Source organism: Stegodyphus dumicola, chromosome 3 (assembly GCF_044657685.1).
Source record: "Stegodyphus dumicola isolate Sdum_Otavi_A_Nest chromosome 3, ASM4465768v1".
NCBI lineage: Eukaryota > Metazoa > Arthropoda > Arachnida > Araneae > Eresidae > Stegodyphus > Stegodyphus dumicola.
Window position 1 is genome coordinate 106,366,137 of NC_140770.1, and position 16,094 is coordinate 106,382,230.

A 16,094-nucleotide genomic window follows, 5' to 3' on the forward strand; every position below is an offset into this window, starting at 1 on the left:
TTTTCCGCTTTTCAAATATGCGGAATAAATCTTCGATACAGTACCTCTTGAAACACTAAACACCTCGGCTACCTTGCTTACGGAAGCACCTACCATACGTGCTCCAACAATTTGCCCACGTTCCAAGTCTGTTAACTCTGACATAATGCAATGACAACCTCACATAACAGTACTCTGACAACAACTGAACTGTTTAGCACATTTACGAAGTTGTATAGGTGGCGTCAGTAGTCAGAAATGCCAGTGCCACCTACATATTTCATTAAAATCAATCTTTCTTTTCAAACATGCATTTCACAAGGTGTTTCCATATTTTTGTCCATCCACTGTAAACTAGTTGAGCACTTGCAGAATATCTTACAAGTTTTTTTTTTTTTTTCCCCCCATGTGTAGTGTGAATATAAGTCAGATATTCCTTAAAAATACTTCATGAAGGCATTCCTCCCTCAGATTACCTTCACATATATTTCCATATTTATTAAGAATAACTAAATTAACTAGCTGCCAGCAGATGTTGAAGGACTCAACATTTGTTGGTTCTTTCAGGGTTGCCACGCTACCTGGAAAACCGGAAAAAGTCAGGGAATTCGGAAATTGACCAACAAATTCAGGGAAAAGTCAGGGAATTTAAGTGTTTTAGTCAAAATCTGGAAAAGTCAGGGAATTTCATACAACGATCCCACCAAAAAAGGCGAGTTTTGCGCCGACATCGGAAGAGATAACTTTGTTGGCAAATTGTGTATCACGCGAGTGTCATTCGGGCAGCTGGCATAGAGCCAATTTTCGCAGCTCCAATTTGGTTGTCTTTTTAGAAAGGCAAAGCAAGTTTCCCGCAACTTTTGGTTTCCAGTAACCTCGAGAATCGCATTTGCAGTGCATGAACTGTACCTGTTCTCGTATAAAACAAAATGGGTTTAATCCTAGTATACGGTACCATGAAGGTTAGAATTAAAAAAATATGTATTGTAAAGAAGGAAAACCTCTCTGCAACAGCCATGGCTCGGTTCCATCATAGCGGGAAACAGCTGTGCATGCGCGATATATCTGTCGCCAAAGCTCGAAACCGGTGTCGAAGTTCAAAGGTCACGTTATCAAGAGTTCATAAAATGAATATCGTTTAAAATTTCTTTAAACTCTAAAGGAAAAGAAAATATTTTTTGGCGCAAGTAAATTAATTCATGGATTAGTTATATTGAGGGAGGGAAATCTACGAAAATCCGTTTTTAAAATTATTGCAAAAAATCCAAGAAAAAACGTTCTTTGATAAAACATTTCTTCTTGGATTTTTCACAATAATAACGGATTTTTGTAGTTTTCTTTTTTCTCAAAGGACGTTTCTTCTTAACACGTGTTTCTCAATTTCCTGTACACATCGCGGAGAGGGAAATTCTGGCCGTTCCGTCGTCAAATCCCTTGGCAAATTTTCCCTCCGCTTTTTACATACATTCTTTGGTCAGAATAATCTCCATGTTATGGTACAGCAGGATTTGGCGACATGACGATGAGCAGTAAACGTGTCATTTTGTTCTTGGCGACAATTTTCAAAATCATGCGAAGGCCGTATCGTATACTAGAATTTTACTGCAAAATTTTTTTTTTTTTTTTTTAATAAATACCTTGTCATTTTGCAGTAAAATAAAAAAATAGTATTCAATCATCTAGGATAACCATGTAATACAACTATTTTCGCTAAAATATCGTTGATTATTCTAATTAAATTTTTAAGTAATTATCTTTATTTTTATGTTATTCATATCATTTAATGTTGCTTCTTCCCTCTAAATTTATTTCTCTGGCATAATCCTGAAATTAATTCTAGCAGTATGATGACATCACGAAATTTAATGCACATATTTTTTCCTTATGTATGCTGCGAAATAAATATAAAATACCTCAATTTAGTAAAAAAATATCATTAAATAGATTTCTTTCTTTTGTTTAGCTGCAGAATGTCTGCAAAAAAAGCCTTGTTTTATTCCAGATTGGGCAAATTCTAATCTCAATCTTCAGTGGAGAAAACAACTCCTATTATAATTATATTTGCGTTTTCAAGTGTTAAGGTGCCTTTTAAGAATACACCTCACACAAATTAAATTTACCTAAAATCTAACCTAACTTTTAGCATTGCGTTGTGATTTATAAGAACCGGATTAGCCTCGTGTTGAACTGGGGATGATCATGAGTAATAATTAAATAAAACGTACAGTTGTTATCCAATGTATATATCTTAAATTTTATTAAGTTTTTTAAGCGGAAAAGTAAACAAAAGTATCAAACAAAGTGTACCAAGAATAATTAAGAAAAAATGTCCTCTGGGATTTATTGAATAATTAAGTGAATTTGCTACACAGTACAAGTAATACCATAATTAATTTACCTCTTAGCACAGCCAACGGACTTTACGCGGATAGACTGGAATTTTCTCGAAACATACCTGGAAAACCTGGAAATGTCAGGGAATTTTATTCTCCTGTTTGAGTGGCAACCCTGTTCTTTGTCGTGCCAAGCCAAGTATCCTCATTCATAACTGCCAGAAGTAGTTTATACATCATGCTAACATGTAACAATGATCGGCCTCTGTTGTCAATAAATGGATTACTCATGGTCTTGCTTTAATCATTGCTTTTTTCCTCATTAATATCATGATTAACTAATTTTTCTTGGTATCCAGATTTGATGCCTTGCATGTTTTAGAAATAATTTATGAAATGTCTCCGTAACTTTGATTATTTGAATTTTTTTTGTTAAAGTTGGGCTTTTATGCAATTGTCCTAGACTGTTTATGAGTGTACTTTGCTTAATTGTGTGAATTTTAAGGTGTATGAAATTATGTAAATTTTCATGGTGATGGGTGCGAAAGTTTCGAATATTTTTCATTGCATAACATTGTATAAAAAATATGTAGCTGAAAATCTTTTTTAGTACACAACAAATTCAAATTTATATATTTTAAAGTGTATAAAATTTCTTATTTGCAAAGTTTTTTTTTTTTTTAAGCAGGGGAAAATATTGTTGAAATAGCATTAATAAGCAAAATGCTTTGCCCCCCTTTTAATAAATGTTTATTTAATCTAACCTAGGTGAACCAATTGTAGCAGCTGATGCTGGTATCATGGATAATTACAGAGTGAAAAAACAGTTGCTGAATTCTTGGTAAATATTTTAACAATATTAAATCATCTTGAAATATAAACAAATTATATATTGTCACTACTAACAAGTTGAAATTTTTTACCATAAATATTGTGTATGTTTTATATGAATATATTTTAAGTGCACTAAGATTATAATTTAATAAATATATTCAGAGCTCCCGGGCCCCATCAGTGGTAGTTCAGGCTGGCTGCTTAGGATTTTTTTTCCCTCCATTTTTCCCCTGTGTGTATAATGTACATGAGTCAGTTTTGCCTTAGAAAGTCCTCCACGAAAGCATCCCTTCCCTTAGCCAGATATCCCTCATGTGCTATGCCATAATCAAATAAACCATATCAAAGCTGGCGACTCTCCTGATAAATCTTCGGATTTTTAATGTATCTTAATATAGAGCATCTGTTTCAGATGCAAAAGAAGTAGCTTAAACAAATTTAATATAAATTAAAATTCTTTTAAGTGATTTTTAGCAATTCATTAGAGAAAGTATAAAATTTTATGAAATTGCAAAATCAAATAAAATTAGCAAAAATAATATAATATTCAATTATTTTAAATTTTAATAGATTTTAAAAAAACCATGTTATAATTAGTTCCATAATTCAAACTGTGCATTTTAAAGTAACGTGTTTTAAATGTTAAATTTACTCCTACAAAAAATGTTATTAAAGATATTCTAAACAGAGTTATTTCACTTCAAGTTATGTTTGCCAATTTGTTGGGAATCCTTTTGAAAATGCGTCATTACACTGCATAAAATCCCCCTCTTTTTTTTTTTTTTTTTTTTTCATATTTTCATTATAACTGTAAAAGGCTGACACCTATAAAACTTCTTTAAATTTCAGTAGAATGACAATGCAAATTTTTCATTTTCACTTTAAAAGTACTATAATAAATCATTGGTTATGAATTCAAAATCTTTTTTTTTTTTTTCCAGTTGTGCAATTGCTTCTAATTTGTTGCTAGTAGATGAAATTGTGCGTGCTGGATTAACTTCAACAAAAGGAAAATGAACACCTTTTCTAGCTAATTTATAATAAGATCAAAAACTTTGTGACCAACTAATATGTATTTCATAAATCTGCTATCTTCATCATTTTCTGCTTAATAAAAACTTAACAGTTGATGTGCATCTGTCTTTGTAAAAAGAGAAAGAAGTGCTGATTATCATTTACTTATATTACCTAATGAAATTTCATGTTGTATTTCATTCACAGAATAAACATAAAATATCTATGAACTTTTATTCAGAATAAACATAAAAACATAAATAAACAACACAGAATAAACATAAAATATCTATGAACTTTTATTCAGTTCACAAAATATTTCATTGGTTTAAGATATCAGTGATAGCAAGTTATAAAATATATTTTATATAACACATAAAAAAGGAGACTTTAACATGTGAACTTCCCCTAGATGCTGATGATTGAAATTAACAGGTACTTCCTTCAGATTTCAGTCCTAAATAAATAATTAAAGTTTTGAAAAAGTTGCCTTGATGGGTTGATATAAAGAAACAGTTTATAACAACATAGGAAATTGAGAACAAGGTGTGAATAACAATATTTTTTAAAAGGCATCTAGCTCTAAAAACCAAAACATACTATCACCGCAGTTTCTGGTGTTTATTTTGTCTGGTCTTTCTTAGCAATTTCTTAGCAACTTTTTTTTATGCGAGATTTTTTAGTTCATATGGTTTACTTTTCATATTAACCCTTTGGCTTCCCAAAAGGAAGTTTTCAGTAAAAGAGTTTATTTGCTTGTCACATGGTTAACATTGGTAATGATTAATATAAGCAACTAATTTTAAAAAATAAAAAGTATTATATAAAATATGGTGGTTACACTACAATACTACTAAAACTACACTTTTTTTTAATGATACTGTAGAAAGCAGTTCTTATCTTTCAGGCAGAGTCCAACACTGCAAATTGTACGCTGCCATTTTGTGTGTTGGGATTCAGATGGAGGAAAAAATCTATTTTCTGGAACGTTTTTAATGCTATGAATCCTGTCATTACAGAAATTCAAAAATTTTTGTGGCAATTGTAAATTGACCTTCATTACTCATAGAGAACAAACAAGATGTACAAATTTGTAACTATCACGTTAATAAATGCCAAAATACATGAAGCCGGAAAGGTAAGTAACTTACCAGCCATTGCACGAGCAATATTGAAATTGTATTGCACAAAAAGCAAGCATATGATTCTTTACAAATGGTATCCCACCAAGAAAATGTTAGTATTGTTGAAATGCTGCATTTTATCCAGAAGTTTCTGCTACATACCACAACATCGCATCTTTATGCATATAGTTCTGCAAGAAAACCACTAGCTTAAATTCTGTAGAATTTAGAATATGTGGTTTCAGTGTTAGACAGCTGGGAGCAAAAGAGTTAATACAAATAATTTACATACTAAAATTTGACTTAAATTCGCAATGCCAGACAGATCTACCAGAGAAAAATCTGAACTTCCTTCATTCTTAAAACATTTGTCAAAAAATAATTCAAACAAATTATACAGAAAGATTTTACCTTTTTTTTTTTTTTTTTTTTTTTTTTTTTTTTTGTTGTATTACTGAAGCTCTGAAATCAATTTTCCCACTGGTTATTGTTTTAACACCATATTTTGACACTTGGGATTCCTGTTGGTTTTAAAAATATATATGTATAATACTGCAGCTAATAAAAATGCATGCTAGTATATTTAATATAATAATTAATTTTTTAAAAATATTTACTTCTGTGTCATGTGGATCTATAATATAAGTTAAATCTTCTAGACAAGGTGTTCCGCCTATGAAATAATTTTGTAATCGATTTTTCAAAGTAGATGGTTCAAGCTTCCAGGTATGGATACTTTCTTGATGAATGCCTAAAATGTGAATTGTAGTTTAGTGTATAATTGAAAAAGTTTAATTGATAACTATTATAAGACTGTTTTGTACCTGGAATCAACATTATATTGCCAAAACCATAACCTTCATTCCGAAAATTCCCCCAGTAGTCAACAGATGTTACTTCCATTATGATTTTCAATAGAACTGTTCTTGATTCTGCATCTAAGAAAAATATTCAGCTATAAATATCAGTTTTAAGGGTGCTTTTTATTATTTTAATTACTTCATTTAGTAACTTTCTAACAAATTACTTACAGCAATAAATAATGTTTTTATCAAATATTGGTGTGAAATATATTATTTGATAAAATGCCCTTTTTATTGGTGCTTAAAAAATGGATCTAACAAAAAAATATTTTGGAGATTTAAAAAAAAAAAGAAAATTTCACAATACGTTACATTAATGCATCTTAAAAGCATAACTGCCATATTTTTTTTAATATAAAAAACAAGGTTTCAGTTTTAAACTAAGAAAAACATTGATTTTAAAGTTTTTGTCAAGTTCAGTTTTAATAAAACACATAGATATTTCCTGACATGAAGCCAGATTTTTCATAGTTTTGATTAGATTGTCTTGGAGCACCTGCTATAACTAAGTGTATACATATTCAACTGTGTTCTGAAGTATTGCATGAGGACTGCAACATCTAAGTGCAGCTTCCATGTATGTTCAATAAAACTTATATCTATTGGATATAGAGTCATACTTTCTGGTTGATTATTTTTACTGTAAAAAATAATCAATAGGGCAGTATGTTCTGTTGAAAGAAGAAAAGATGTGCGTCTGGAAAGCATTAACAAGAATTTGGTTTCAATTCGATTGACACAGATATATCAATCAATGACAAACACAAATGCATGTGATTCCTCTAGATTTTTAAAATTACATTCCAAAAAGAATTGGGCTGCATTCAATCATTATGCTGTGAACATCATTTTTTTTATGCTTTCTTTAAGTTGAGCCACTGAATAGCATGATTGGTCTCCTAGTACAAAATTCTTTTATAAAGCCTTTAATTCATGATATATTTAGATGAGATCCTATAGCTGTAGCAAATACTTCTGCAGCCTGTGTGTTCCCTTTGGTGATTTTTAAAAATAAATTATGCACATAGAACATTTTTGCGTGAGCATGCAAACCGTTATATTTCTTAACACAGTTTACTTGTGATGTCTATTTAAGTAAAATAAACTTTATCAGCTCAGGTAATTATTACTATTAACAATCAGCACTAAAAAATTTATATTTGAAAATTAAAAAATGATGAAATAGTAAAATAGCATCATGTGTCTCATTAAATTATTGGTTGCTAGAAATTTATTTATGTTAGAATTAACTTTTTCTGGTGATAACAATTTATATCCAAAAATATTCTATTTGGCATCTACCGCCATCTTTTTAACCTCCAATGTGGATCTTAGGTTGAAAATTTGCCCAGGCCTACAGTAACTGATATTAAGCAGCAGCTGAGGTACACTGCTAAAAAAAAGGGGGGGACAGTTCTATATCTCTCGTTCTACTGGGCTGATTCACAAAATTCAAATTGCATGTCTCGAAAGCATGACTTAGAATATATATTAGACTTATATATAGCACTATTCTAACATAGGAATTTTGACACAAAATCTGACTTTTTCTGAAATAACATACCAATTTTTTTTCCATATTTCGACTCTATGACTCAAATTATGCCTAAATATTAAATTTTGTAAAATTTGGTGCGAAATTTACAGAGAAATTCAACAATTTATGTTGGCGCTTTTTATTCAGTTTGCACCAAAATTAGTTCACTTGACAAACTTCTTAATATGTGGCAACCTATTTTCATTTCCATTTTTACCTAGTACATGAGAGGAAAAAAAGACCCAACCGTTCCTTCTTTCAAATAATGTTCTTTATCTTATATTTTTAATTATAATTGTTATAAACTTTAAGATATTTTTTTCTTTTTCGAATTTCTTTTAATTGTTTACGTTGCTATAAATTTTCCAGAAATTTATTTTATTTATTTGAATTGCGTTTGTTTCAGAAGAATACTTTGTAACCCCCACTACGATGCATTTGAAAACTGCATATATTAAGAGAGAATTGACAGTAAAGCACAGTTAACATGCCTTTCAATGTTCCGTTCAGAAAAGAAATATATAAATAAGTTCACTTGGCAAACTTCTTAATATGTGGCAACCTATTTTCATTTCCATTTTTACCTAGTACATGAGAGGGAAAAAAGACCCAACCGTTCCTTCTTTCAAATAATGTTCTTTATCTTATATTTTTAATTATAATTGTTATAAACTTTAAGATATTTTTTTCTTTTTCGAATTTCTTTTAATTGTTTACGTTGCTATAAATTTTCCAGAAATTTATTTTATTTATTTGAATTGCGTTTGTTTCAGAAGAATACTTTGTAACCCCCACTACGATGCATTTGAAAACTGCATATATTAAAAGAGAATTGACAGTAAAGCACAGTTAACACGCCTTTCAATGTTCCATTCAGAAAAGAAATATATAAATAAGAATAAAATAACCGACATTTTAACTTAGGATGACTTGCATACACTGCTTTAAACAGATTTATCATTGTGCCCATTGATTTAGACAATTTTATCCTACCATTTGGTTGCTACATTGATTTCTTAAAATGTTATTCATATTTTCTTCAAATATTTTATTTTTGAAATCGCAAGAATCAAATATCATAAGATTAAAAAGTTTTAAATTAAAAGAAAAAAAAGTAGAGGTACTATATATTACGCAAAAATTTACTTTTTCTTTAGGCATTCTGCAATTATATTAAAAAGTATTCAACTTTTCGAAACATCTTGGTATTTCTGACAATAATTTTAAATAAAGCTAGCACCTTCCATTTCATAAAGGCCCACAAACGGCCGAGCAGTAAAGTCGCTGAACACTGGTAGTTCACTCCAGGATTAGAATCCCAGTAAACAGGCTGTTTGCATGGGTGTTTTTGTGGATTTTCTCATGTGTAACATGTATGCCAGCTGGTTTCCCTTAGAAATTTCTTCACGAAGGCATCCTTCCTTTTAGGCAGATAGCCCAGCTTTGCCGCAACTTAATAATCCAATTCAATCCATTTGATCAGAGCCTTTAGAAGCTAAGCATTTTGAAGGTATGAGATAAAAGGAAAGACTGGTTTTATCAAGAGGTTTTGGTTTATTTAATTGTGACAAAGCACACTAGAGCTATCTGCCTAAGGGGAGGGATGCCTTCGTGAAGGACTTTCTAAGGGAAACTGGCTCGTATACACGTTACACATGGGAAAAACCACGAAAATGCCCATGCAGCCAACCCGTTCGCGGGATTCGAAACTCGGACCAAACTACCAGTGTTCAGCGTTTTTACCGCTCGGCCGCTGTTTCATCAGGAGGGAAAAAAACGTCTTTAGGTGACATCCACATACACCACTGGATAAACTCCTGAATCTTCAAATAATTCGATTGAGAAATCATGGGATTCTCTGTTTATGATACGATACAATGTTTTATAACATAATTTAAATTTATACAACCATATAGTCAAAAACCAGTCGCTCTTCACTTTAATCTGCAATGATATCGATTTGTCTTTTCTGTTAACACAAGCTCAATTGATGGTATTTGCTAGTGTACACGTCCAAGTGTTTTCTCTTTGAACACCTAAATTCTTTGAAGTATCCTGAAAGTATCTTCAAAAGCGTACAACTTTTTGAAACATCTTGGTATGTCTCACAGTCAAATTTCCCTAAAAATTTTTGCTTACTTTTCTCCCTAATTTTCTTCTTTCCTTCTACAGTTATTTTTAGTGCTCACACAAGAAAATTAAGATTTTTCGATTGCTAAACTTCCATAAATTTTGCATTCTTGTCAGTTTTTTTTTTAAATATCAATTACATGAATTGCGTTTCAAAGTTTAATGTACATGGTGGTTATAATTAAAGTTCCACTTTGAAATGGTCATAAAAGGAAAACTACCGGACCAAATGTTATCACACTTGGGAATCGTGTAAAGGAGGTTATGGGAATTTATTTTCCGCGGGGGAAAAAAAGTGTTCAAAAACTTACCAAATAAAATAAGACATGAAAACATCGGTTTAAAATGTGTTTAATCGTTTCTGAAACGTGTTACAAAGCATGTTCAATGTAATGTCCAGTATTTCCCGAAAGCAAATTAAATCCTGTTACTGCATTCTCAACAGTAGCTCTTAGCATATCAGGAAGAATATTACGGACATGTCGGTTTATCACACTTTTCATTTCTGCCAAATAGTTTAGATCACCATAGACAGTGCTTTTGAGATAACCCCATAGCCAAAAGTCACAGAGGATGAGGTCTGGTGGGAAGAGGGGAAGTATCGGCCTATAAGACGTTAATTCGTGAAATGTTGCCTAAGTAACTGTGCGAAACATGTGAGGTGGGGCCCATCCCTGCATAAAAACCATAGTATTTAAAATGCCACGTTACTGCAGTTCATATATCACAAAACATTTTAACATTGACTCTAAGCGAGCTGCAATCACAGTAGTCCAGCTGTCGACTGCTATTCAGAGAAAAATGGTTCAGTTATGAAACTAGCTGTCATTCCACACCACACGGTGTGGAACGACTGCTATGCTATCGAATGCAGTAGGAGAATGCAATAGAACTAGGTAGATAACATGAGGGATTTCTTTGGCCCAAATCGATTAAGAGCGTTTTGAATTAGTATCTTCATGTTCAAAAATTACAAATTAGCAGTCTGTAAGAAAACGATTTCCAGATTGTATGCACTTGTGCGAGTGATTTCTAATTGCTAATTTGTGGTTTTCACGGATGGCGCACTCGACTTTTATCAAATTTAACGCCTTTAAATGGTAATTTGCTTACTTCAAAGTTTCTTAAGGGTATACAACATATTAACCCCTTAACTGCCGCAGGCATATATATACGCCTTGCTCAGCCGATACGTTAACTGCCCCAGGCGTATATATACGTCCTTCCAAACTGCTATCATTTGCTTTGCGCTGCTACACCTAAAATTATTCGCAAAGTTAACGCATCGGCTGCGCATCTGGGGCAGTTAACGCATCGGCTGAGCAAGGCGTATATATACGCCCGCGGCAGTTAAGGGGTTAAACCCGTGTAACAAAAGGTTAAGTTTAATTTCGACCTATATTTCGTTTAACAATATTTGCATACAGCGCCATTCCCCCCTGGCAGTGAGATTTCAAACTTTCTTTTTTTCACGGAAAATAAATTCCCATGTCCTACTTTACACAGTTACCAAGTTTGATAACATTTGATCCAGTAGTTTTCCTTTTATCACCGTTTCAAAGTGAAACTTTAATTATAATCATCCTGTATATTACTAAATTTTAATTTGAAGCTATGTGTTATATGTATACCATGCGTAAGATTTTCGCTTATACGGAAAAAATAAAGAATCAAAGCAAATATACTTAGGATAATGAACCAAAACTGAAAATATTCCCCCTCCCTCCGAAAATAAAATATTGAAATTTCGACCTTGAATTTATTGGATTATCCGAAATATTCAATTTGACTTATCTTCCAAGTCCTAGTTCCGTCAACAATTCCGAATTACTGAAGCTCAAGTAAAGGGTTTAGTATATATTCACTGTATGTTAATAAAGTAATCAGAGTGGAATAAAAATAGATTATAAAATTTACGCTGATGCAACTTTTTGTCTGACTGCACAACATGTAATGGAAGAGAAGGCTTTAAGATCTGTTTTTGACATGCCTCTAAAAGTAGATGTCATACTCCTTTTGTCTCATCAATGTCAAAAAACTTTCGTTTGAGAGGCAACTTTAGTTTTTGGGAAAGAAAAAAATTCACAAGAAGACAAATTTGAAGAACATGCAGGACGATTGAGTACACATACTTATTTTCAGAATACAAGCAGTTCTCCGATTGGTTATTGAACAATGAAAACATGCATTGTCATGCAATACAAAACATTTGGAATACGTTTCTTTGACTGAATAATGCAAGATTAAAAGTCATGTGCTTAATTCACAGCCATTTATTTACAAGTCAACTACTCGGGCAATTGCAGAATCGTTTTGATCCTGAGCTTGTAAGACAAACCTAATATCACTGGATTTAAACACTTCTTTAATCTCCCGAGAACATTCCTTCTTTAGCTCATATTCCAAGAATATTAAGTGAATACAATTATTGCAAAAGAAATTGAATATTCATTTTGTTTCGGCTTGGCAGTTTACTAACGAGTTAACAAAACTTAAATTCTGCTTTTTGCTTCTAAGAATACAACAATATTTTAAATACGAGGGCTATCCAGAAAGTAGATTACGTTTTGGAATAAAAAATTAACAAAGTATAGGAAACAAATTTTATTATATACAGATGAAAGCCACACTCAAATACTACTTTTCTACATAGTCACCATACAAATTAAGGCATTTATCGTAGCGATGTACGAGCTTGGAAATTCCTTCGTCGAAAAATTCGGCCGCCTGCGCCTTCAACCACTTCGTTACCTCTTCTTCTTTTCGCTGATGATTTCGTGCAACAAACTTCGCGAAATTTGTGGAAAACTCAAAGAAAGTTCCGTTATTGTGAAATTTCGATTTTCACGGACTTTAGCATCGACTTTTTCGAGAAGTTCGGCGGTCACTATGCTGGGTCTCCCACTTCGATCTTCGTCGTGAACATTGGTTCGGCCATTTTGAAATCTTATGACCCACTGACGCACTCCACCTTCAGTGATAATGTTGTCCCCATACACTTCACGAAGCTGCCGATAGATTTCTATCGGTTTACAGTTTTTTGCAGTCAGAAACCTTATTACTGAGCGCACCTCGCAGCTCGCGGGATTTTCAATTAACGCAGACATTTCAAACCGTCACAGTATCTGAACGGAGCACAGCACAAACCTCTCACTAGCACGGCTAGATGCAGACTGAGCTGCGCAACGCTCTGACCCCAAGATGGCCGCGCTAGCCCCGCCCCTAGTGGACACAGACGGAAACGTAATCTACTTCCTGGATGGCCCTCGTATTTACAAATAAAATATTAAATTGGAGATTTAATTGGAACCTCACCAGTTGCCTAGCATTTGAAGATTGTTAAATACTAATTGTTTGTTGCGAAGTCTAACCCAGGCTTGCATGGTTGGTTTCGTGGTTTTCCCCATGTGTAATGTGTATACGAGCCAGTTTTCCTTAGAAAGTCCTCCACGAAGGCATCCCTCCCCTTTAGCCCTCATGTGATTTGCCATAATTAAATAATCCAATCCAATCCTTAATTAAATATAATTGATTTGTAACTTCTACTAGAGCTGACGGTAAGAAGTAAAGTGTAAATAAATAATATCGTGTGCAATCTTGATTAATATAAAATTTAAAATATTTGCATTCAGACAGAAAGTTTTTTGAAATATTTGCAATTACTTTATAAGAAGGATTTATTAATAACCGTAATAATTACTTATTATATTACTGGTGATTAGAGTTCAGTTCTTCACAATTACATTCTAAAATAGAATTTTAAGGATATAATGAAAATACGCTACACATAAAAATACAATTTAGGATAAAAAATGAGTTGATTTTTTATGTTTAAAAACTTCTTAAATTCATTTAATAAACATTGTACCCTCCTTGTTAATTGAATCCAGAATTTGGGTGTCGTTTATATAATTATTCTTACTTGTCTACAGAACCTGCTGACTTATTCAGCCATTAAGTAGCTGCAGATCATTTCTACATAACCATTGAACTTCCATTTATTCGGTTTCTAGAGGGTTGTATGTTTATATCATAGTTTGACTTTTATAAAATTGATTATTCTAAATCTTATGTTTCTATAAAAATATACTGTGCTTTAAAAAAATGGATGATAGTATCATCCGCTCTTTCAGTCACTTCATAAGCAACAGCTTGTTTAGAAATAAATTATGCAGTTACTGTCATAAAATATTTTCATAAAATTCAAATAAACATCAAACGAAAGTTCTCAGTTTTAGAGAATTCGATTTAAATGAAGTTAAGTTGAAATAGCAGATGATAAAATGCCAAAGATAAAAATTTAAACTTACAAATATTTTTTTAAAACAAGGAAGAAAATTGTTGAAAATTTAAATATCATCATCTATAATTTAAAAAATAGCTTTTCATATAGTATTAATAAATATTTATTACGGATCATTGAGGGAAAAAATTTCATATAATTAATTCTCCGTAAAATTTTACTTGAAATTTAAGGTTAAAAATAGCTATGGCAATTCACTGTAACAAAAATCCATAAACCACATTTGGCGTTATTATCGCTCAAAAAAAATATGCCAAATTTCAAAACGTGAAAATATGTAAATTCGTGTATATCTTACAAAATTTTGAATAAAAAGGTCTAATTTTTTGCAGGTATGCTTAGAAATACACCTACTATTTATAAAAATTATTTTAAAATAGAACACAAAAAATAAGTAAATTTTATTTAGAATGAACATAATTTCGAAATGTGAAAGGAAAAATCAAAAAAGTTTAATAAAAAAAGAGATATTAATAAATATTTGCCAAATTCAATTAACATTGAGGAGCTAATATTTTAAAAACTACTTGTACAATTTTTACAAAACTTGGTATTAAGGCATAATTTGAATCGTAGAATCGAAATATGGGAAAAAATTGGTATGTTATTTCAGAAAAAGTCCAATTTTGTGTCAAAATTCCTATGTTAGAATAGTGCTATATATAAATCTAATATATATTCTAAGTCGCGTTTTTGAGATATGAAGAACGCAATTTGAATTCCGTGAATCGCCCCAGTAGAACGGAAGATATAGTCCCCCCCCACCTTTTTTTTTTTTTTTTTAGCAGTGTACATTTGTAGGCTTGGTCTGGGTATAAAAATTAATCTGAGTAAAGTCTGAGCCATTTCTGGGCATTTTTAATCTCTACATGCCTGTTTCAGTGCAGTCTTTTGATCGTAACATCATTTTTAATAGTCGGTGAAATAAATATTTTCTCAAAGTAATTCACCATCTACGCACACACTAGTGCAATAACATCCAGAAGCTTATCAGTTGGAATTTAAGCACTACTTAGCATATTCTTTTCAACATGTTAGAAAGGGCAGATGTAATACTTTATGTATTGTGTTGTTCTTAAATCAAATCCTTTATATTATTTTATGTTACCCACCTACCAATTTCATTGGGTTTCTTCCAATAAAGTTCTATTCATTTCCCTGATTAGGTGTGTAATAATTGTGTCTTTTCTCTGCTTTTTCTTGAGTCAGGTTGAACAATTCTTCCCTTTTTCATTTTGCATTTAATTCATATTCATGTTACTTCACTTAAACTACAGTTGAACCCCTCCATATAATGAACTTAAAGGGACCAGAAGTTTTGTTTGCTATATCTGATTTGATATGAAAAATGGATTATCTAACTAAATAAAAATTGAATGATGAATAAGGGAATAACTTACTAACATTGTTACATGTACCAAAAGATATACTTATTGTATCATCATTCTCTTAAAGTTCAGTGTCGCACCTGTCTCTCATAGACTGTCTCATTTAGAACATAGAGAAAAGTGAGGTCAAGATAAAAGGAAAAAACTGTAAAAAAAAAAAAAAAAAAAAAAATCTGAAAGGTTTCGGATTTTAAATTACGTCCAAAGGGGTGTTTTTTTAACGTTTTGTGTGCTACCTTTATTAAATATCATGTTCTTTGCTCTTAAGCCATGAAATTCAGTTCAATAGCAATGTTGCAAAATAATTTTTAAATGAGCATATATTTAGAATTTCCGATAAGTTCCGTGTGCTGGAGATAAAAAGGTCTTTTTCCCCCGTAGAGAGCTGCCATGGCTCCCTTTTAAGTTGTTATTTGTTACTCAAAAATTCATTAAAGTTTTGCAAATCGATAATAAAACAAATTTCAAATTTGGTCTTCCACATGCCCATATTCGTAGGAGGATTACGTCATTCAAAATTCAATGGCTCTAGGTACCGTTGTTTTATCACAATGCAAGAAATATACCTACATTTATGCAGATTTTTCAT

The 16,094-nt window shown here is 31.7% G+C and overlaps 2 protein-coding genes across 8 annotated transcripts in view; one reads left to right on the forward strand and one right to left on the reverse strand.

The window, feature by feature from the left end:
• The window catches only part of CCT6 (chaperonin containing TCP1 subunit 6), a 52,735-nt gene extending 48,461 nt beyond the window's left edge, over positions 1–4,274 (forward strand). The window contains exons 10-11 of the mRNA XM_085813119.1: positions 3,081–3,153; positions 4,088–4,274. Of these exons, the coding sequence (XP_085669245.1) occupies positions 3,081–3,153; positions 4,088–4,163 (149 nt within the window). The 3' untranslated portion in view covers positions 4,164–4,274. The remainder of the gene's footprint in view (positions 1–3,080; positions 3,154–4,087) is intronic.
• Positions 4,275–4,380: 106 nt separating this feature from the next.
• The window catches only part of LOC118192594 (tectonic-like complex member MKS1), a 45,387-nt gene continuing 33,673 nt past the window's right edge, over positions 4,381–16,094 (reverse strand). For 6 of the 7 annotated variants that reach the window (XM_085813121.1, XM_085813120.1, XM_085813125.1 and 3 more), the window contains 4 exons: positions 6,109–6,222; positions 5,902–6,035; positions 5,713–5,805; positions 4,381–4,618 (listed from right to left, as the gene is read on the reverse strand). In XM_085813121.1, coding sequence (XP_085669247.1) covers positions 4,589–4,618; positions 5,713–5,805; positions 5,902–6,035; positions 6,109–6,222 — 371 coding nt within the window. In that variant the 3' untranslated portion in view covers positions 4,381–4,588. The remainder of the gene's footprint in view (positions 4,619–5,712; positions 5,806–5,901; positions 6,036–6,108; positions 6,223–16,094) is intronic. The other variant, XM_085813126.1, reaches the window with a different exon arrangement.